This window comes from Notothenia rossii (genome assembly GCF_949606895.1).
Source record: "Notothenia rossii genome assembly, chromosome: 4".
Classification (NCBI taxonomy): domain Eukaryota; kingdom Metazoa; phylum Chordata; class Actinopteri; order Perciformes; family Nototheniidae; genus Notothenia; species Notothenia rossii.
The window spans coordinates 53,735,533-53,757,146 of NC_136902.1; the positions used below are offsets into that span (position 1 = coordinate 53,735,533).

The 21,614-nt window shown below is 38.8% G+C and overlaps 3 protein-coding genes across 5 annotated transcripts in view; 2 read left to right on the forward strand and 1 right to left on the reverse strand.

Annotated features, from left to right (window-relative positions):
• Positions 1-21,614, forward strand: part of LOC307035385 (uncharacterized protein) — a 464,943-nt gene that overhangs the window by 50,609 nt on the left and 392,720 nt on the right. The window lies entirely within an intron of this gene.
• LOC307035386 (uncharacterized protein) overlaps positions 1-21,614 on the forward strand; it is a 65,395-nt gene that overhangs the window by 24,867 nt on the left and 18,914 nt on the right. The window lies entirely within an intron of this gene.
• The window catches only part of LOC307035383 (uncharacterized protein), a gene marked incomplete at its 5' end in the record, with an annotated part of 33,534 nt that continues 25,621 nt past the window's right edge, over positions 13,702-21,614 (reverse strand). The window contains one exon of the mRNA XM_079674605.1: positions 13,702-19,180. Within this exon, the coding sequence (XP_079530731.1) occupies positions 18,120-19,180 (1,061 nt within the window). The 3' untranslated portion in view covers positions 13,702-18,119. The remainder of the gene's footprint in view (positions 19,181-21,614) is intronic.

A 21,614-nucleotide genomic window follows, 5' to 3' on the forward strand; every position in this document is an offset into this window, starting at 1 on the left:
CTTTTAATACTTAGAAATACAACTTTTGGCCCGTAATATCAATTCCCCAAAATGCAGCGAACAGAGGGGGGGGGGGGGGGGGGGGGGGGGGGTGCGGGGAATATATGCAGTCTCTGATTGTGTTACGTTATTATGAGAGTGCTCTCATACTTTAAATTGTATATATTTAAATAAATATATTTGTGTGTGTGTCCGCATCTGTAGCCTGTTATTGTCTCATTATACCGCACTGTCAATGAATCAAAGTAAATATATAAGTCGTCATGAACACATCTGTCCATCAGACAGAGGGCTGCTGTGCCTCCTGTCATCATTAAAATGACCTCTCAGAGGAGAGGAGTTCTCATTTCTCTAACTGCCTGCTGCTTCCCCTCCTCTCTCCTCGGTTCCCCTCCTCGGTCCTCCGCTCGCATCTCCTGTGGGACCCGCGTGAGACAGTATCAATGGCTGTCATGTCCAGTTTGAGGAGTGTCATTCTCTCTGGGAGCAGGAAATGGTGTCCATTCTCGGATCAGACCATTAATATCACGTAGAGCAGCCATAGCACCTCTATGACTGCACTCAGCCGGGCTGTAGCAGGGTGGAACTGGGTGACTTTTAGTGAAGCCGTCCAAGGCCATAGACAAAATGGAACCACGTACTAACAAAACGGACACAAGGTCATCAATGTCTCTCTTTACCTTTGGCCTAATTGTAAAACAAATTAGTGGGAAAAATGTGGAACACTAATCCATCATCATGTGAAATTTTGAGTTAATCTAAATAATTACTTATGAGTTGAAATCAAATGAACATTAACATTAGAACTAAAGTCAGTCAAAATCGGACGTGCATGCATCAGAATCTAATCAATACACCATTGTCCAAGCTCTGTAATGAAATGATAACAAGATTAGGTACATTACAGGAGTGTCAAAACACCCAAACATGCACACTTATCTCATTCTAGTAGAGATTAGAGAACAGGTCTAATGTTGTCAACAAAATCAACAAGTCAAAGTTATTTTATCTTATGTGCCACATTTAATTTAATAATTAATAATGAATTAATAATAACTTTAAAGAAGGCAACAATTTACAATGTGGATAACGTGAATACTCCTCCAATGCGTGTGTGTGTGTGTGTGTGTGTGTGTGTGTGTGTGTGTGTGTGTGTGTGTGTGTGTGTGTGTGTGTGTGTGTGTGTGTGTGTGTGTGTGTGTGTGTGTGTGTGTGTGTGTGTGTGTGTGTGTGTGTGTGTGTGTGTGTGTGTGTGTGTGTGTGAACAGCTTGCCTGCCCAAGGTTTAAAACATTTGGGACAGCAGTGAGAATGTTATGAGAAACAATTTGTAGCTTAGACTGAGCTCGAAGGAAGCCAGAGTGGAATTTTTTTAAGAAATCAAAACACTTGTACATTAATTAAAGACATTTCACATTTAGCTTGAGCTGGGTTGAATACTTTCTTTATGGTATTTAAATTGGGCTCAAGTAGAACCTTTACATGGATTTGGCTTGCAACACAAAGTGATACTGATCTCTGTCTGTTAGGATTTGGAAGTCTCATGATGTATTGTGTGGGCCTGTGAAGGAGAGGCCCCTGGAAAACTACATCTATCGCCGAACTGCAATTACTGATCTTAAAGAGATTGCAACATTATACTTCGTAAAAAAATTGTTCAATTCATTTAGCACATTTATTATGCACACAATAAAAACTTCAACAAATATATTGATCCTGGCTTAACCAGCAACCTTTACTCTATTGTTCATAAGCTCGGTTTCAGAAAACTTGTCAGTAGTTTAACAACTATTAGAATTTTAGTAATGTCTATGGGCCTACTACTTTCTCTCTGGTTGAGTCTGCGATTAGCTGCTTGTATCCACAAGTCAACAGCTAGTTTTGGGTCGAACGTCTCTGTTGTCATATTAGACAAGTGGATGTAATCAAATAAGTATGTGAACATAACCAATAACCTACCATAGCCAATAACAAATGAATGTAACTTATTTTATTTGTGTTGTTCATTCATATGTTATTTTACCTTAACATTTATATATTTATGCATTTTTTTTCTCACCAATATTAAAGGATATTTTTGGTTACTGTCCTATAGTGTACATTGAAATTATTTCAAACCTGTTTATCCCAATAATTATAAAGGAGAGCCTTGGAAATATGTGTTTACATAAATTGTGACCAAACCGTTTGAACTTAGACTCAAGTTAACTATCTAAACACTCTGAGTCATTTACCTCACTGAGCTGTAGTTGTCAGCCTCTCAGTCTGACTGGAGAGGACTCTCCCTCCACATTATTGTAGACACATCTTCTTCTTATATCCGCAGCTAGCACCAGATTCTAATAACAACAGCGCCGGTGTTACCGAATAAGATGTGGGCCGAACCACTGGTGATATTCTGTAACGGTATAGGCCAGGGGTCTGCAACCTTTTTGACCAAAAGAGACATTTTGCTCCTTTTTCCCCAAAAAAATGTGTCTGGAGCCGCAAAACATATTTCATAGCTTGATAGCTAATAAAGTTGTATTTATTGTTATATCAGACAAAAACTACAGTTTTTTTTGCATTTATTAGGCTATTTATTATGTTATATAAAACTGTTAACCTCTAATAAGAAACAAAGAACTCCTATAAGGAGAATTAAAAATAATACACAGGCCTACTTTAAAATAAATTAAACACAGCAGTTGGGTAGTCCTCTGCACATTTGAAGGAAACAAATATAAAATGTGCCCACTTTGAAATAAATAAAACATATAGCTGCACCCTAAAAAGAGTTAACGGTAGGGTAGTTAAGAATGGAGAAACCAGCTCGAGTGCGCTAGAATTTGAAAATACACAACCGGGAAAAATCTGCCTCTTACTTCAGACTTCCTTACAGAGCCCCTCCTCCAACACACACGAACGCGCACATGACCAATGAGGGCACGAGATAAGTTTGTGCACAGACGGAAGGCTGACAGGCAGATAGGCCATCCAGTTACTTTAGCTGGGCCGGTGTCGGTACCAGATGTGTTCGGGGTACCATATGTGTTCGGGGGCCGTCTCTTACCAATGACGAACACATCTGGTACCGACACCGGCTCAGATGATTGGTCCTGATTTTTACAGCGCAACGGCTTCCAGAGATTAATTTGTGTACGTATTTATTTGTCAACGCATTTAATATATTCATTGCTATCGGGATGTTAAGAGCATTCCATTGAATATAACAAAAAGTATTTTCTGAAATAAATTACATACCCCATTGAATTATGACTGAAGATCGTCAGCTGTCTTCCTCTCCCGTGTTGTTCCTCGATACGTAAAGGCTGCAGCACCTTTGACAACTTCTCTCTACATATCAAACATACCGGTAAACCAGCATCGTTTGCTGTGAAAGCATATAACTCTGTCCAGGCAGAATTAAATCCTGTGTTCCTCCGGTACTTTTCTTTGATTTATCCATAGTTCGCTCACCCGCAGGAAAAGGCGCTGGCGCGGGACCGTAGCAGGATGTGATGCATATTTTAGTTGACCTAATTAAAACCGTTTTGTTTTTTATTTATGTGTCACAGTATCACCTCAAAATACAAGATACGAAACATTTTCAACCATGCAACAAAATATAAATAGTCCTACAAATAGTTTTATTTTATTTCCTTCTTATTTTTGTCTAAACTCAAGGGAGCCAGAGCAGAGGGCTTAAAGGGCCGCATGCGGCTCGAGGGCCGCGGGTTGCCGACCCCAGGTATAGGCAGATGTATCAGGGGCGTGGCCTTTGTCGAATAACCAGGAAATACACATTTTGATCACTTCTTCTGTCGTTTACATAAATCTTTTGGTATATTTGGCTCCATAGGAACACTTTGATGCACATTCAGTACCAGTGTGTGAGGTTGTGGTTGCGATGCCGATATGCGGACGCGTACAGCGAGGACTACAAAAAGACACATGAGGTGACTCGGGATGTGTGTTCAAAACATTGCAAGCTTGAATAAATCATTCAAACCATTTATTTTTGCCAGACTTATTACTGAATATAATTCTTAATGTGATACCAAGTCCATCTGAGACCTGTGTATACCTTCAGACAGCCTACAAGTGAAGCACACGTTGTTTACTCACAGTTTGAAAGCAGCGTCTTCAGCTGTGGAGGTGTGATCCGCCCAGGATAACTTGTGATACGACGATCTGTGGCTTGTTCACTTGTCAGTCTTATATTTGTATCATGTATCGTTATTAATATTATGTCGAGTTGATTTGAGACCCGTTTATACTTTCATACCATCTGTTAGTGAAACATACAGTCTGTCTGAGTTGTTTACACCCATCTCCAACGCAGCGTGGAGAGCTGTGGTAAACAGTGATCCGCTCAGATTAAACTGTGATACGAGTTCTGTGGTTATCAACCAGCGATCATGTTTAATATTAAAGACTACACACATGTATCCCTTATCAAAACGGTATTCTGCACTTTGCCGCACTTATCCAGATCAAATTGGACTGTTTACTCGTTTTGCAAAGATAGAAGCAGAAATGTCATTGCTACATTTGCAGGGATATTTAGAATTTAATATGCTGCTTGATCGTTAATTTTGTTCTCGGCAAACAATATTATGAGCTCTATTCAAAAATATTATTCAGTGTCCATCGACATGAAAATAACAAAAAAGTTCATGCTGGACTCAAACCCGAGTCCCAATAGCAAAAATTCCCTAGCGCCTTGCGCGTTATGAGTGAGCCACGGATCAATACGATGTATTTTATCATCACACGTTATTTTCTCACATTAACATTTTTAAAAGAGTCAGAACAATTCAACCCGATCATCTTTTATAATGTGAGCGAATGTATGTACACTTTAAGCCATATAATATAAATATTATAGTAGGCATTTGCTCTGAAATAGTATATACTGACCATCATTAAGACCCACCGAGATCAGATATTCTAGTTTATCAGCCTGCGAGCCTACATTATGTTGTGCTAAGTGGTCATTTTACGTATTATGTATTCTAGTGCAAACATTAAGTTCACATATGCAGATCAGGCCATGTGTTTCGTTATGTAATAGCTACAATCATCACCTGTCGTGGAAATACAACAATAACAAGTAATTCATATTCATATTACCAAGTTACACAGAAATAGAGAAAACACATGAGAACAAAGACCACATGGATAAACGCATACACGTTAAGTTAGAAACGAAAACATGTTAACAACATTGTGAAAAAGTATGAATATATGTGTTTCTAGTTCTCAGCGTAGCCTATGAGTACCCTCGTCATTCGGTGTCGCTGTATCGAAATTTAACCAAGTAAACAGTCACATCTTATCTGGATAAGTGTGGCAAAGTGCAGAATACCGTTTTGATAAGGGATACATGTGTGTAATCTTTAATATTAAACATGATCGCTAGTTGATATCCACAGAAGTCGTATCACAGTTTAATCTGAGCGGATCACAGTTTACCACAGCTCTCCTGCGTTGGAGATGGGTGTAAACAACTCATACAGACTGTATGTTTCACTAACAGACGGTATGAAAGTATAAACGGGTCTCAAATCAACTCGACATCATATTAATAACGATACATGATACAAATATAAGACTGACAACAAGAACAGGCCGCAGAAGTCGTATCCCATTTTATCCTGGGCGGATCACAGCTCCACAGCCAAAGACTTCTCCACGCTACTTTCAAACTGTGAGTAAACAACGCGTGCTTCACTTGTAGGCTGTCTGAAGGTACACTCTAAAAACAAATGCCTTGGCTCAACAAAGAAAATCAACGCAATAGTTTGCATCGATGTTTATTGAGTTAAAGCAACAAAGTTATTTGAGTTAGGGGAGAAGGCTTTTCCTCTACAATCAGAGGTGTTTTTAATGACCACTTACTTCATAATTGGTAGCATAAACACAAATTTGTAAGTTGTAGCATGGTTATTACCTCAGGAGGGAAGATTAAGGTGGAAATAATGAAGTTGTTCTATTAGTTTTACCACGTTATTTAAAAGGAATTTTAAGTTGTATGTACTTAATTATCCTCATTCGTGATACAAGTTAAGTTGATTACTCAAAAAATGAAGTTGTTCTATTAGTTTTACCACGTTATTTAAAAGGAATTTTAAGTTGTATGTACTTAATTATCCTCATTCGGGATACAAGTTTTTAAGTTGATTACTCAAAAAATGAAGTTGTTCCTATTAGTTTCACCACGTTATTTAAAAGGAATTTTAAGTTGTATGTACTTAATTATCCTTATTCGGGATACAAGTTTTTAAGTTGACAACCATTTATAAATTAAGTTGCTCCAGATATACAATCCAAAAATGATAGGCAAGTAGCTTTTTTATTGTGAACTGCAGTTGTGTATTTCAACACATGATATTTAAACCTTGAGGAAAAAACATTTAAATTGCCCCACAAATGTAACTTTTTGTTAAACTACAGTAACAAACTTTCCAAAAAATGTAAATAAAGGTTTAAAAAAATAACTGGCCACCAATCTGCAGATCACACATACATTTTACAAAATATATAACAAAGTTGTTTACAGCCACGGTACGGTTAAGCCATAAACTAGCTTTTCAGTGCCTTTGGGTTTTGCTCTCTAATGCCATCATCCCATATTTTCTTTTATAGTCTTTTTATTTCATTATGTACAATAATCTATGCCATTTCATTTACATTGTAACATCACAGTACACTCACTACACTCCCCCCTCCCTCCCTCCACCCGTACACCCACACAGGAGAAACCAAAAAAGGTTTATCAAGATAACTTAAACAACAGAGCCATGAAAATAAACATAAAAAGGAAAAGAAAAAAGAAAAAGAAAAAAAGCATCAAAGTAAAACAAACGAATCCCATCTTTTCTTGACTATAAGCTTTTCTGTAGAACATAAAAAAAATTTCTTCTGCAGAACATAACCGCCAAAGCCAAGTCTCATGCTGCGGAACTAGTGGAATTTTCAGAAAAGACTGTACTTGAGACTCGTCACTTTGGCACTGGCTTTCAGTCCATCAAGTTCAAGGAACAGCTTCTGAAACACTTCAAAAGTGTATTTAAGTTCCTTGGGATAGCTCAGATTCAGAGCATATATTATGCCCATTAGCAAAGCACAGCACCTTCGGATATCCTTTCTCTAAACAACTTTGGTTCCCTCGACCACAACGGTTGCCATCTTATGGTCAGGTCCTTGGGTGGATCGTTCATTGATAATGGTGATATTCATTACTTGTCCATCAAGGCTGGCTTCGAACTCTTTTGTGTCCTTTTGAAGCAAATTAAATGATAGGTTAGCGTATAAGAGATCATGAATTAGGTGATTGCATACTTTTTAAACTGTCACTCTTAGTGAATTCAGAGCCATTATTACCAGCTGCTAAAGCGATGCTGGGCACAGTGTTTTTACACTGTGCCCAGTCAAGGCCGGATTAGTACCTCCAGGGGCCCCTGGGCACTGAGCGCTCATGGGTCCCCCGCAACCCACGTATCAACAAGTAACACCACGCCTACCTAATCATACCAGCATGACCAATATTTAGAATTTTCGGTCAATCTGGCATGTCAAATCGCACACCTATTTGTCAAAAGCAGGGGCGCAGCCACATAGTTCAACCAAAGTAGGTCTAGCCTTTTGCCCTTTTAGTAAAAAATCACAAGACAAAGATACAATGGATAAGATCCCAAGACAGTGTATAGCTCAGGAATACCTAGGTAATATCACTAAAAACTTCAGAGCAGCACCCCACTTAATGCCAAAATATGACTGGCTGGCTGTACAAGTACACAATGAGTTTTATTAGTTACAAACATTGAGAGTTACAAAACTAAAATATGTAGTAAAATGGTGTGGTTCCTATGAGAGCTGCTCATTGGCGCATATACTGCCTTCATTTATACTACAACATATTAGTTAAAGAGAAACAACTCCTACATCAGTATGAACTGACATACAGTGGTAAAGCAAGTCACTGAAATTACGCATTCTTTTTGACTCGTTTTCCATTCCAAGTCACTCTCCATATTGGTCACTTAGAAAGTAAAACCCCTGCTAAAGCAAACTAACAGTTGTTACAAGCAGATTACAGGCTTTCATGATACAGGGGACTACATGCAATACTATACTGCAAGTGTAACCAATAGCTGCCTGAAGAGGGAGAAATCAATAAATCAAAAACATGTAGTCAATTGGCTACAAAACAATCAATATCATACTTTAAATACAAAATATAAAACACATTTTTTACCTGTGTTGCATCAAATAATGCAGGCCAGCGCTCCATGAAGTCCTTGATTGCAGGGGCTTCAAAGATTATGTGTTGCCTACGAAGAGAGAAAGTCTTGGCCATTTTCTCAGCAGCCACCTGGCAATTATCCCTTTTCGTCACTTCACTTAAAGAGCATCTTGCAGGTTGTTTTTTCTTCTTCTACATTTATGCTTAAACTTGCTTGAAAATTACAATTTAAAAAGTGAATGTAGGATTTGATATGTTTTACGAGACATAAGGGCAGGAATTCAGAGGGAAAGGAGCAATTTTGTCATACGTCAAACCGCTGTAAACTTAGTTCGTTATTCTCCCGTCCAGGAGAGAAGCTTTAAAAGGAGACTAAATGGAGTCTCTGTGAAGGTTCAATTGGGTACTTTAATTTAAAAAAGGCGCGGGGATGTCACAAGCATGATATTGTTCAGTCAGACAAACAGCTGTGATCCGCTCCTCGTTAGGGAAGAGAAGAGAGCGAGCCCCTGGTTTCCAGCTGCTAGATCTCCTCTGCTGGCTCCTCCTTGTCAGCCGGTTGGCGCAGCTGGGGGCCGGTCCTCCACGTCTTAATCACTCCCGTTATTGCGTTTAAACAGAGGACTCAGACCTTTTACATTCAACATGCACATAAACACGCCTCTCCTCCTCATATTCTCTTTCATCACTTTTCATTTAACACATTTTACCGGCTATAAATCGTGTTTTCCGTAAAGCCTGAAGTCAAGAGTCTGTTGGTATTTCGGAGATCTCTTCCGAAATAGCTTTTCAAAATAAACTCTAATCATTTTCACAATAAAAGCTTGACATCAGACATTGTGCGCGAAAACTTCTGTTTTTTCAGTATAAATCAGCATTTTAACTGATGGCATGTTTAAACTATATTATGCCATAAAATATTGATTTTAATTTCTAACAGTCCCTCCTTACACACCTAAAAGGTGTGTATAATACTGAAATCAATGAGTTCTTCATCTGAACTTCGCATAATACATAACTCATATTACAAACATACAATCTAAATGGAATGGTTCAGTAGGCTTAACTTTACAAAAATACTAAATAAATTATTTGCCTGTGCTTGAACATAAAAGTTTTCCCTTGTGCATAACTTCTGGTGTTTACATTCAATCATTCTTCAAAATAGCAGCAATTGCTTGGTATCAGAACATTTCTTCCTCCCTCCTTTCACAGAAACTGTTCTCATACCACGCTCATTGTTAAGGCACTTGTTTTTACAAAGTGAAAAGAAACAAACCATTTTAGAATAGCAATGATTTATACAACATGAGATCCACCATATTAGAATAGTATAAAGTAATAAAGAATAAAATAAAATATATTGGATAGGCAAAGTAAATGGAAAAATAAAAATAAACTATCTTGGAATAGTATGAAGTAAATTGAAATGGATTCACTCCATTTTAGCATTTTATTTTGCTCACTTCTTCACATGATTTCATAATTTAAAGAATCACATCAGCTGGACATTCATTGATCAATGTCATCTCCGAACATCCATATCATTTAAACTAACTCATCATTGTCATCAACATCTGTATACGGGGTGGGTCGTCTTGTTCTGCTAGCATTTGTAACTGTCTCCTCATGAGAAATGTACCCTCCCTCCTTTCATACCATTTAAGGTATGAAAGTAATATGGTCTCTAGAAGGGGCCGTCGTGATCAATCGGTACGTTCTACTCTGGGGTACGGCATTCGAGACTGTCATTTCTGGGAGAAGATTTTGGTCAGTTACAACAGTTGTAGAATTTCATCACTTAAATGTTCCTACTAAGTACCTTTGGGTGGTCTGTTCTAATGCAGTGATAAAGTCCCTGAAATGGTGTGAGAACCGGTGGAATATCAATAACGCATTATACTCATTTATTTTCAATTCTGGTCTACTTAAATAGCTATGCTAACCCCTTTAGTGTGTGGAACCTTGGGTGCCCGAGCATGTGATAATTACTCCCTCCTTTAACAAGGACTTTAAAACAGAAGTCATTTCATTAATGGTTTGCAGTTCAATTCAGGAATTTTCACTTATGGCAGATATGTTTCTCCTTTAAATAACATCTCTAAATGTCAGGTCATCACTGATTGAATGGATGACCTTTAGGAGCTGGTGGCGCTTGTCTTTTAAAACTCATACTCTGGTGCCGTGCGCTCCCTCTGAAGCTGCAAGTAAGATTTAAAACATCTGCAGGGTGGGTCAAGCGACCACTTCTCCCTAAACGATATTTGTTGTAAAATATGCACCATCACAATGAGTGATCCAAGGCCCCGCATGTATTACTCCCAATTATATTAGTTTTTTTTAAATTAAAATGAGCAATCTCTCTTTGCCCAGTGTCTTTTTAAAACTCTACATCTTGGACGGAAAACAAATGTTATTTCCACCTTAATCTTCCCTCCTGAGGTAATAACCATGCTACAATGGAGAAATCAATACTCTAGATTGGAATACTATCTTTGGCTTGGTACTAGCTCTACCTTTAACATTTTCTATACAAATAAAGATTTGTCTGCTTTTATAGAGTGGTTACTAAAACCATCCCTTTAAACTGTAGGTCTATACTGTAACAAATTCAATCTTCCCCAAATTCACACATGAATAAAAAACTCTTAAAGAATAATTTGTTCATATGATGAAAAGATTGAATAATATGTTCTACCCTCAGTGTGTTTTTAGGGTTATTTAATAGTTTCCTCTTTCTTTCTTTATAAATTCACCAATTGATTAATTCATGGCTAATAAATCTTTTTCTTTACGTATTTCTCGTTGGTGAATAAAATGTTTATGTGTAAACTCACTCACTCCCGTTTTCCTTCTCTCCCCCTCTGGTTGTCAAGCCACGACCCCCTCACGTTCTGCCGGACCATGCCAACTCCTCCGACCTGTCTTCTCCTCCGTCCACCTTCTCCTCAGTCCATCTGCTCTTGGATCCTTCCGCTGTAACTCTTTTGAGTGGCCCAACTGCTTTGCTTTTCATCTCCTCCTTTACAGTCTCTACTTTGTTGCATGGAGGGCGTATTCCGCTCTCATGTCCCACACTCTGCTCTTGTGTCCAAATCTTGTGGCTCAGCTTGGAACTTCATGTCCTGTGGGGGACCGATGAGAGTGTGCCTTTTATGTCACCTGTAGTTCTGGATGCCTCAGGTGGAGATGGTTCAGCTCTGCTTCTCTGTCTGTTCGATGGAGAAGGAGGAGTCTTCCGTGGTGAGGTCTTTTGTCTGCTTGGAAGTTGGGGTCGTAGCGTTCTGACAGGCGGAGAGAGAGAGATCTCGGGACGCATTATCTATAGTTAATTCTAACACACTGAGGTAAAATAAATCCAATCTTTCCCACTCTATTTTCCTAACCATACTATCTTTCTTTGATGTTAAATGTCATCCAAGCCCAGTTAATGTCTTCTAATAATTGTACCATATCCCTAAACATTGTTTTCACCCACTGTAACATGTTTACTCCAATTAACGCTTTCAGGAAACCACTTTCTTCCATAAATTTAAATACCTAGATGTTTCAAGCACCACATATTTCATACACTATAAAAGAACGTCTCCATATTTTCTCCATCACTTTAAATCTCACTGTTATTTAGAACATAAGTAACTTTTGTGACTGGACATACCTGCAATGTCGCCACTATCTGCTGGGAAATTTTGTTCATACACTGTAAAAAAACAAAACGTTGTTTTTACGGTAAAAACCTGGCAGCTTTGTTGCCAGAATAATGATGTAAAAAATATGGTAAACTGTAAACACCTTCACAGAACAACGTGTATATTTTACGGTTTAAAACTGTTGTAATTTACATTTTAAATCTGTAATTTCAACAGCCCTTTTCTGCTGAATTAGCAAGATCACGTTGCTATTAAACTGATTATTTCAGTAAGATTTACATGCAGTTGTTTTATATTGTACATTGAATCCCATTCAATTTTACAGAAAAATACCAAACAAATAACACTGTTTAACTGTAAAAGCATCAGTGTAATGCGGTGTTTTACGGTGAAAGCAACATCTAAATACTGCAATTTACATTTTCTGTAAAACATATTTATTACAATTAAAATGCAGAAAAAACTGTTCTATGAATATCAATCTCAAATATATAGTATATAACCGCCTGTAAGATTACTGCTCAGTGGGAAAAAAAGGTTTTCCTATACATTAGTCAGATTGAAAGATTTCATTTAAACTACACTGCCTTCGTATATATATGTTTGACTATTACCAGAAATGTGAAGAATGTAATGCAGGGTACACAGATTAAGCACTTAACAATGCAAAACTAGATAAACCTCAAGAGCCACTGTATTAAAAGTTGAACAAATTCCAACAAGAACTTGCCTTTCCAAGAATTTATTATATATAATAGCAGTGATCAAAAACATCTGTCATTTTTCAACATACATATTGGTAAAACATACAAACTAAGGCTGCACAATAAACAAACAGCTCACATTGTCCAGGAAATTCAAGCTGAACAAAGTTAAGAGGTTACTTACATCACATCGAATGATTTATGGGAAATAATGTTTTTAAATATTTTAGTAGGCTACTTTATATGTCTCATCTCTTATAGTGGGCACCTGTTTAATATAATACTCGACTGTCACAGCCACAGACTAAGCTGTAACTTAGCCAAAATAAGGGACTGTCTTAGTTGAATACATGTTCATTGCTAAAGGAAGTGTGTACGTGATGAAGCTACAGTTGCAAAACACATGTGAGTGTGTGTCTAAGTGAGATAGGTGAAGAGGTAGGGTCAGCAGAGATCCTTCACTTCAGAAGCAAAAACCCAAGTGGAAAGCAAAACAAAACAAAACCACCCAGTGGAGTGTAACACGTCAACGTTTTTACACTCAACAGTAATGTCCTGAGCTTTTACATCCACATAAGCCTGGGGTCGGAAACCGCGGCCCTCGAGCCGCATGCGGCCCTTTAAGCCCTCTGCTCTGGCTCCCTTGAGTTTAGACAAAAATAAGAAGGAACTAAAATAAAAGTATTTGTAGAACTATTTATATTTTGTTGCATGGTTAAAAATGTTTCGTATCTTGTATTTTGAGGTGATACTGTGACACATAAATAAAAAACAAAATGGTTTTAATTAGGTCAACTAAAATATGCGTCATATCCTGCTACGGTCCCGCGCCAGCGCCTTTTCCTGCGGGTGAATAACCTGACCCCCGGCTCGATGAGCGAACTATGGATAAATCAAAGAAAAGTACCGGAGGAACACAGGATTTAATTCTGCGTGGACAGAGTTATATGCTTTCACAGCAAACGATGCTGGTTTACCGGTATGTTTGATATGTAGAGTTGTCAAAGGTGCTGCAGCCTTTACGTATCGAGGAACAACACGGGAGAGGAAGACAGCTGACGATCTTCAGTCATAATTCAATGGGGTATGTAATTTATTTCAGAAAATATTTTTTGTTATATTCCATGGAATGCTCTTAACATCCCGATAGCAATGAATATATTAAATGCGTTGACAAATAAATACATACACAAATTAATCTCTGGAAGCCGTTGCGCTGTAAAAATCAGGACCAATCATCTGAGCCGGCCCAGCTAAAGTAACCGGATGGCCTATCTGCCTGTCAGCCTTCCGTCTGTGCACAAACTTATCTCGTGCCCTCATTGGTCATGTGCGCGATCGTGTGTGTTGGAGGAGGGGCTCTGTAAGGAAGTCTGAAGGAAGAGGCAGATTTTTCCCGGTTGTGTATTTTCAAATTCTAGCGCACTCGAGCTGGTTTCTCCCTTCTTACCTACCCTACCGTTAACTCTTTTTAGGGTGCAGCTATATGTTTTATTTATTTCAAAGTGGGCACATTTTATATTTGTTTCCTTCAAATGTGCAGAGGACTCCCCAACTGCTGTGTTTAATTTATTTTAAAGTAGGCCTGTGTATTATTTTTAATTCTCCTTATAGGAGTTCTTTGTTTCTTATTAGAGGTTAACAGTTTTATATAACACAATAAATAGCCTAATAAATGCAAAAAAACTGTAGTTTTTGTCTGATATAACAATAAATACAACTTTATTAGCTATCAAGCTATGAAATATGTTTTGCGGCTCCAGACACACTTTTTTTTTGGGAAAAAGGAGCAAAATGTCTCTTTTTAGAGATGTCCCCATCCGATCACGTGATTAGGGATCGGAGCCGATCACGTGATTTTCAAAAGATCGGGCGAAAAAAATCGGGGATCGGGATTTTTTTTTTTTAAATACTTTTTATTTTTATTTTGTATTCAATGTTACAAAACAAAAATGACCATGTTCGAGTCTTAAAGTCATCCTGAGGCCTTAGTTTGGTTTCAAATGACAGAACATCATGTATGTGTTGCTTCTTTGGGGCTTGTTTTCATAGACCTGGTTGCTTATTTCTCTCAAATCTGGCAACAGAGTGGGCAGGGCGCAGTGTGTATTTGTAGCAGTAAGCTAACGAGTACTGAAAGCTTTGTTTTGATCCAATGCTGCACAACTGAACGGATCCAATGCTGCTGTGAAAAAAAGAAGCTATATCCATGTTGGATAGAATATCCAATTTAAATTAAAAAAAATAACCTTAAGGGACCACTTGAATGCTTTTTTTCTTTTTTTTCTCTTAATGCATTGCATAAAGATCGGATCGGGAAAAATCGGTATCGGCAAATTGTCAAAATCAAATGATCGGAATCGGAAGCAAAAAAAGGTGATCGGGACATCCCTATCTCTTTTGATCAAAAAGGTTGCAGACCCCTGACCAGGGTATATGCAGGAATCCTGAAGTCAAATTTAATACCTTTTAAGACCCTTTCCATACATGTTAAGACCTCATCGCAACTTTGAGTTCTAACCGGTTACATTGGCAACACACTTTACTTCACATTTACTATATTGATTGTAAGATAGCAAAACTAAACAGAGTGCAGACAGACTACTGAAGCCTCCTCTCCACATGAACTTCAACCTCTCTGTGAAGGTCAGGTTTAATGCAGTATGCTGCTTTTTTGCTTCTGTAGACTCTGTGCTCTTTCATTCCAGTAAAACTCCTCAGAAACCATTAGAAACCAGTATTTGACCAATAAACAAAACAATTGACAAAACTTTGAACTATGAAATATGTTAAACTTTGGTGAGCTTCAGCGGGGTAATGCCATATAGGAGCTCCCTCACAAATACCCAGGGGTTAAATTGGGCTGGGGGCTGTCCGGGGCTAAGCCCTTGCACATAGGACGATGCTCTGACGTCATCACCCTCACACATTTGTCATATGTTTACAAAAAAGGATATATATGTTATGACTTTTCTCGTTCTTAATATAGACTATATTTAGGGTCGATATGTGTTGTCTTTACTTTAAAATAGCAGATCTCTGTGACCGGATATAGTTTGGCTTAGACCCCGGCCCCACGAGGACGCATACGGTAAAACTCATACGCAAGCGCAAAAAAGGCTTCCGTTCACACGCATTCGATTCATTAATGTGTCCGTTCACACTAGACCGCTGGAAATGCTGGAAACGATGTAGTACATATGCCAGGCCTGTAAGTGGCGCTGCTGCCGCCCGAAATACATCAAAAGCAGCGAAGAAGACCCCGGAGCATGGTTGCCATGGTTGCCCTTCTGTTTATTCTCCGCGGTGGACGGCGTGTTCTCCTGCTGTATATCTCTCCGGTAGTCCACAGCAGATCAAAAACACCCACCTCACCGCCTCTTCCAAGGAACGAGGGGACCGTGCGGCAGAGTTTCCGTAAAAATGTTTTTCCGCCGGTCAACATGTCCTTTAAAGTTTAAATCTTCCGTACAAAATTAGAAAAGTGCCGGTCAGAAGTCTTCTTTGTTATTTATTGAGCTTTAAAACAAATTGATAACGACTCTGTTCTCTGTATAATAATATTTAATAAACGGTGCCTGCCTCTATTTTCCTCCCCCTCTTCTGACAGCCCAGCAGCAGCAGAAGACGCGGGGAGAGGGAGGCGGGCTATTTCATCGTTATCAGAAAATGATCACTAGGGCTTACACACGGAGCCGTTGGACCCCCAGAGCGTTGCGTATGCCGGTCTACCCACCTTGGGACCCGTTACCGTAGTCGTTTAGTTCCCCCCCCCCCCCCCCCCCCCACAGAGCGGAGCAAGGCAACGAAAATTAAAATAATAAGCAGCATTTTACGGCGCGCTATGCATGGGGCAGCTTTGGGGGGGTTTCCCGACATGTCGTTTCAGTAAATTAAAGGGTGTTTCATGTTGTCGTTGCTATGGACCTTCTTAATACCTTGGAAAATGCCGTTTAATACTTTGTAATACTTTTTAATAGCCTTAATTTTCGCTAAATTGATTTATCAACTTTTAATACTTTTTAAGACCCCGCGGACACCCTGCTGACATAAGCCAACCGAAGATTGTTTAAGCAACTTCACTTTGTAACAGCAAACCCCAAGAGTGGCTACAATGACCTTAAAAGAATAGTTTGACATTTTGAGAGTTACATATTGCATATTTTAAAATTAGTTAAAAGAACATAAAAAAAAGGCACTTCAAATTTTAAATACGATTTAAACAATCAAACAAACTGTAACTTGGGCACATCGCCACATGCCATTGATCTTACTGTCCATATTCAGACATCACGCCACTCATGGTCCGAAAGTTCCTGTATCAAGGTGAGGACTCTCAGGTTCACCTGAAGACGGGATGCGCGTGTCTTTTCCACTTTGGTGCCCTTCTCTGGGTTGATGGAGAAAAAAAAACTTAAAATACAAACAAACAAAAGAATTAATAATAAAATAGCTTGCCTAACAACAAAAAACTTCACATCAATCTTATTTTGAAGCCAAAATGACAATTATCTTAACCCCCAATTCACTGAAGCAACTGCTTTAGATTTGTTGCAGTTTAATAAAAGAAATTGTTGGATAAACCAATCCCAAAAAACACATACCTCTGGACAGACCCCAGGGTGGACGCCAGCTCTGACGGGTAGGCGATGTTGAAGCAATAATAGCTCCCAAACATCATGGATAGGGCAGAAACCAAGGAGGGGATGTTGTCCTGTACTATGTTTCGATCAACACTCATTATGAATCGCCTTGAAGAATAGCATGATCGTCCTAAAAAAGAAGAAAAACACAATTCAAACTAAATTAAAACAAGACTTGTCTTCCTGAAACATTTCACAAAACAATTTTAGCACACATGTTATTACATTTTAAGGTCTGTTAAATTGCTCACCATCAATACAAAAATGTATGTATGTGTATTTGCAGGTTAAGGGGAGATAAATGTAATGTCAATTTGACTTGCTTTTAGGAGATAGTTCATATTGTTTGAAGGGGGGTTGTAGGAGCTACAGGAGAAACAGAGAGGAGAACCAGCAGACAGCTAAGCAATGCACTGCTGTGGACATAGTTAAGCCACCAAAAAAACTAAAACAATATTACTCTTAGTGTATGCTATATTAAAGAATATTTTCAAAGCTCTACCTTGCTGTCAGAATGACAGCTATACAGTTTCTGATTCAGTTGTTTCGGATTGGGACTAAAGCAGCAGGGTAATTTGTGACAATATTATAAATATAGCGTAGACGTAAACTGAATTTTTAGGTGGCTAAAATACGTTTCGCTGCTGCACCCATCCACAGCTTTACATACGTACCCGTACTCCTGCCTGTTCCTCCAAAGACATGTAAGTAATACACTGACTATGGATAAGTATCCATAAGCATCCAAACTAGCCCTTTACGAGCTTACAGTAACAAAAAACATTGTGCAACCAACGTCTCAAATTAGACAGAAAAGAGAGAAAGAGGTGGCAAAAAGAACAGAAAAAAGTAGAGTGAACGTTTTTACTTCTCACACACAACAATGGTGGGAGTCAACTGAACTTGGTCCATCTGTACTTCCCCTGCCAGGCATGTGTCCTCCACATAACAGAACATTGTGTCTTCCTTCTCAAAAAAAAGGGGGACAGTAGAAGCAGCACCATGTCTTTGACGTCTTCAGAACAACCACTTAGCTCTCCTCTCATCACTTTAAACTTGGTTAAAGCCTGTAACAACCTTTTGCTCTTGTACCCAGCAACAGTATTCATGTAGTTCAGGAGTCGTTTCCCCTTCAGATCCAAATTCCGTGTGAAAGTTTGTTGAAGCTCACTTCCTGTGAGTTCCTTGAAGTGGACTGCCTTGCCAAGGTCGTCGAACCAAAACGGCCACTCTTGCAAGAGGGATTTTATATTTTCCCCCTGGTTGACTTGTTTACGCTGCGTGTAGAACGTTGACTTCATTAGAAGTTTGACCTCCTCTGGATTTGCATCAGTTTGCTTGGACATCACCCTCAGTTTTTCCTTTTTCTCCTGCTGACTCTCTTCGGTCTCTCCAAGGGGCAGGAATTTTAAATCCCATTTAATGCACCCATAAGTCTCCTGGATTGCTGCTCTCTTTTCTGGAGGGACTTCATCTGTGTCTGACTCGTCGGTGCGATTCTTTCGTTTTCTTATTTTTGGTGTCGTGGATTGCTTCACATTCTCTATCCTAGTTTGCAATTGCTTGACCAGAGAGTGATACCCTGGCCCGATCACGTCTCCCTCTATTATGTCTTGAAGAGACGTAGGATACTTTGCCACTATCTTTTTTGCAACTTCAATAGTGTGTCTTTTACTTAAGCAAGTACTTTTTCGCTTCATTTCACACACCAGAATCCGTACCATCTCTCTTCTCATGTGTGGACTAGGTCGTTTTCCTCTCTCCAGTGTCTGCATCAGTTCCTCTGGGAACTTATCCCACGGTATTACAAAGCTATCCATCCAGTCTATATCAGGGCTTTTGCAGCTGTTGGAAGAGGTTGAGGATGAACTTCTGAGTGAATAGGACGTCAAGGATGCAGAAGGTCCTGGGCCTGAGCCACCAACAGATGAGCTGCTGGATTCAGGAGTCTGGCCTGCAAAACACACACATACAAACAAAAAGAGTTATGAGGAACACCGTTTTAATGTTTCTATATTTCTGATTGATCTTTTATGCAGGCCACTTTGGGCACTGGTTGCATCCTGTACTACAATAGTCACAAGTATACATCTCAGCTTCCAAGCAGCAAGGACTTTTCTGGCTTGAATTGGCCTCAAAGCTGACAGCAAATCTGCTTCCTTAACAAACTGGAAATCCTCATAGGTCTCCACCCCAAGGGATTGTAAAGTCTCTTCCAGAATATCATTTGTCATCTCTGGAAGGTCAGGCAAGACCTCAGTGATGGCACTGCGTATAAATGTTTTCTCCATCTCTGGAATCATGGAAGAACGACACTTTTCGGTTTTCAAAATTACAAATGAAAGACAAAGATAATTAGACATTTAGTCAAGTAATACTATTCATACATTATATACAGATAAGAGGAACCTGTAATTTGAGTATAGGGTGTGATTGAGGATGTATACTTTTTATTTCTGTGTATTGCAGAACAAAAACTGCTGTCACTTATTTTATAATTTTCCCTAAGCATACATGTGCATTGTTAGAATGGTTTCAACACCACAGTAGCCAATATCGTGTTTATTTTGACAACAAACTCTCTTTCAGCGGGATGACTTGGTGCCCGTTAACAATGTATGATGGTAACGGATAAAAATCTACCAATTCATTAATGTTAACACATTGCAACCTTGCATTCTGTTTTGTCACAGAGTACAGGTGGTATTCAGAATGATAGTCAGCTTTATGTATATCCATCACAAAATACACAGCTGAATCATTTTGAATTAAAATAATGAGCAGTTCTCCGATATCCATGGACTCGTCATTTTTGGACACAAGGAAAAGCCCTTTTTTATATGATGTACCTTTATACTGTATGTCTGTGGAAACACTAGTATTGTTTTCTGAAAAGCCAAACTCTCCCACTGCATGTTTGATTGAATCACTGTAAAGACTGGAGTAAAAAGTACAACTGTCTTTGACTTGCAGAAGTTGACTGCATCCTGGCCAAGCTGAAAGATATGCCTGAAACATCTGATGTCCTTCGGATAAAGTTAGGCAGATGTTTTTAAAGTTTTTCAAATGCCTGGCACATCTCTTGAAGTAGCTGTGTTTACTTTCAAAACGCATTGTCCATACTCTAATCAAGGGGCCAAATTTCAAGATGAGTGCCGGATAGTGTCTCATGAAATGGTGCTTTGGTTTTAGTGGACTCTCAGGAAAGAAACACTTCCTTGTTTCCAAATATTCTTGGATTGTAATGTCAAGATAGGCTACCTGAGACAACAAAATCTTTTGTGCACAAATCAGATCAACAATATCTTTAAGCTGGAGAGCCAATTGCCACACATCATCTTCTGGATTTTGCACTTTGTCACCAATTAATATAGGCAGCAATCTTAACAAATTCCAGTTCTGAATGGCTTGACCTTAGAGCTTGAATACGTCAGAGTTGACAGCACAGGGCTTAGTGAGAGCATCAGATCCTTTGTACTTGAACTGTTTTATGCACCGGTTCAAAAGTGAATATGTAAACCATTTCTTTTTCTTAATAAAATACTTTAAGTACAGTGCAACATCGTAGGATAAGACACCCTCAAATATGTCATGGCCTAAACAAGGTGGGAGACCTGGCTTGCAAACATGAAAAGATGTCAGAGCATTGAAGACAGAGTTTGCCTTTATGCCTTTGATGTGTGGACTGTCTTCAACTTGTAGATCAGCAACAGCAGAATCGTAACCTTCGGGTGTGCGCTGTGGTCCACATACATTTGGATCATCACTCTTAAACTCACTTTGTGTGATTTCACAGTACCTGCAAAAGTACTTAGAAAGACTAAAGTTTTCAGTGAACCCACCAATTCCGTGTGAACCCAAGTTATCACCCCCAATGCAGTACAGAGCCCCTTTGACCATGTCTCCACCTGTTGTAACTATTCCATTTTCCTCCAAATCTTTTAAATCCACTAACATCTCTGAGAACACCTTAGCAAATCCAAATTGTTTTAGGTCATTCTCTCCACACAATAAAACCAGGGACATGTGATCAGTATTAGAGCGCACATGAGCAGGTAGATTTGCCACAGAAAGATAGACTGCAACAACTTTGTGTTTTTTCCTAGCAGAGCCAAGGGGGTTGACAATTTCAAAAGCATCCTGGTACAGAATTAGCTTCAGGCATCCTGTATTTTCAATGAAGAACTGGTTGGACTTAAAGTTGTGTCCATCACTTATGTCACCAAAAACACCTGAATCTGTTTCACATGACTGCTGTGACATTGAATTCTTCCAAAATTCTGATTCTAATAAGCCACTTACTGTTTGTTTCATAGGTATGTAGTAAGCAAACCTTTGTGACATATTTTCATCATTTCCTAATGTTACTTTTTTAGGCTCTATGTATT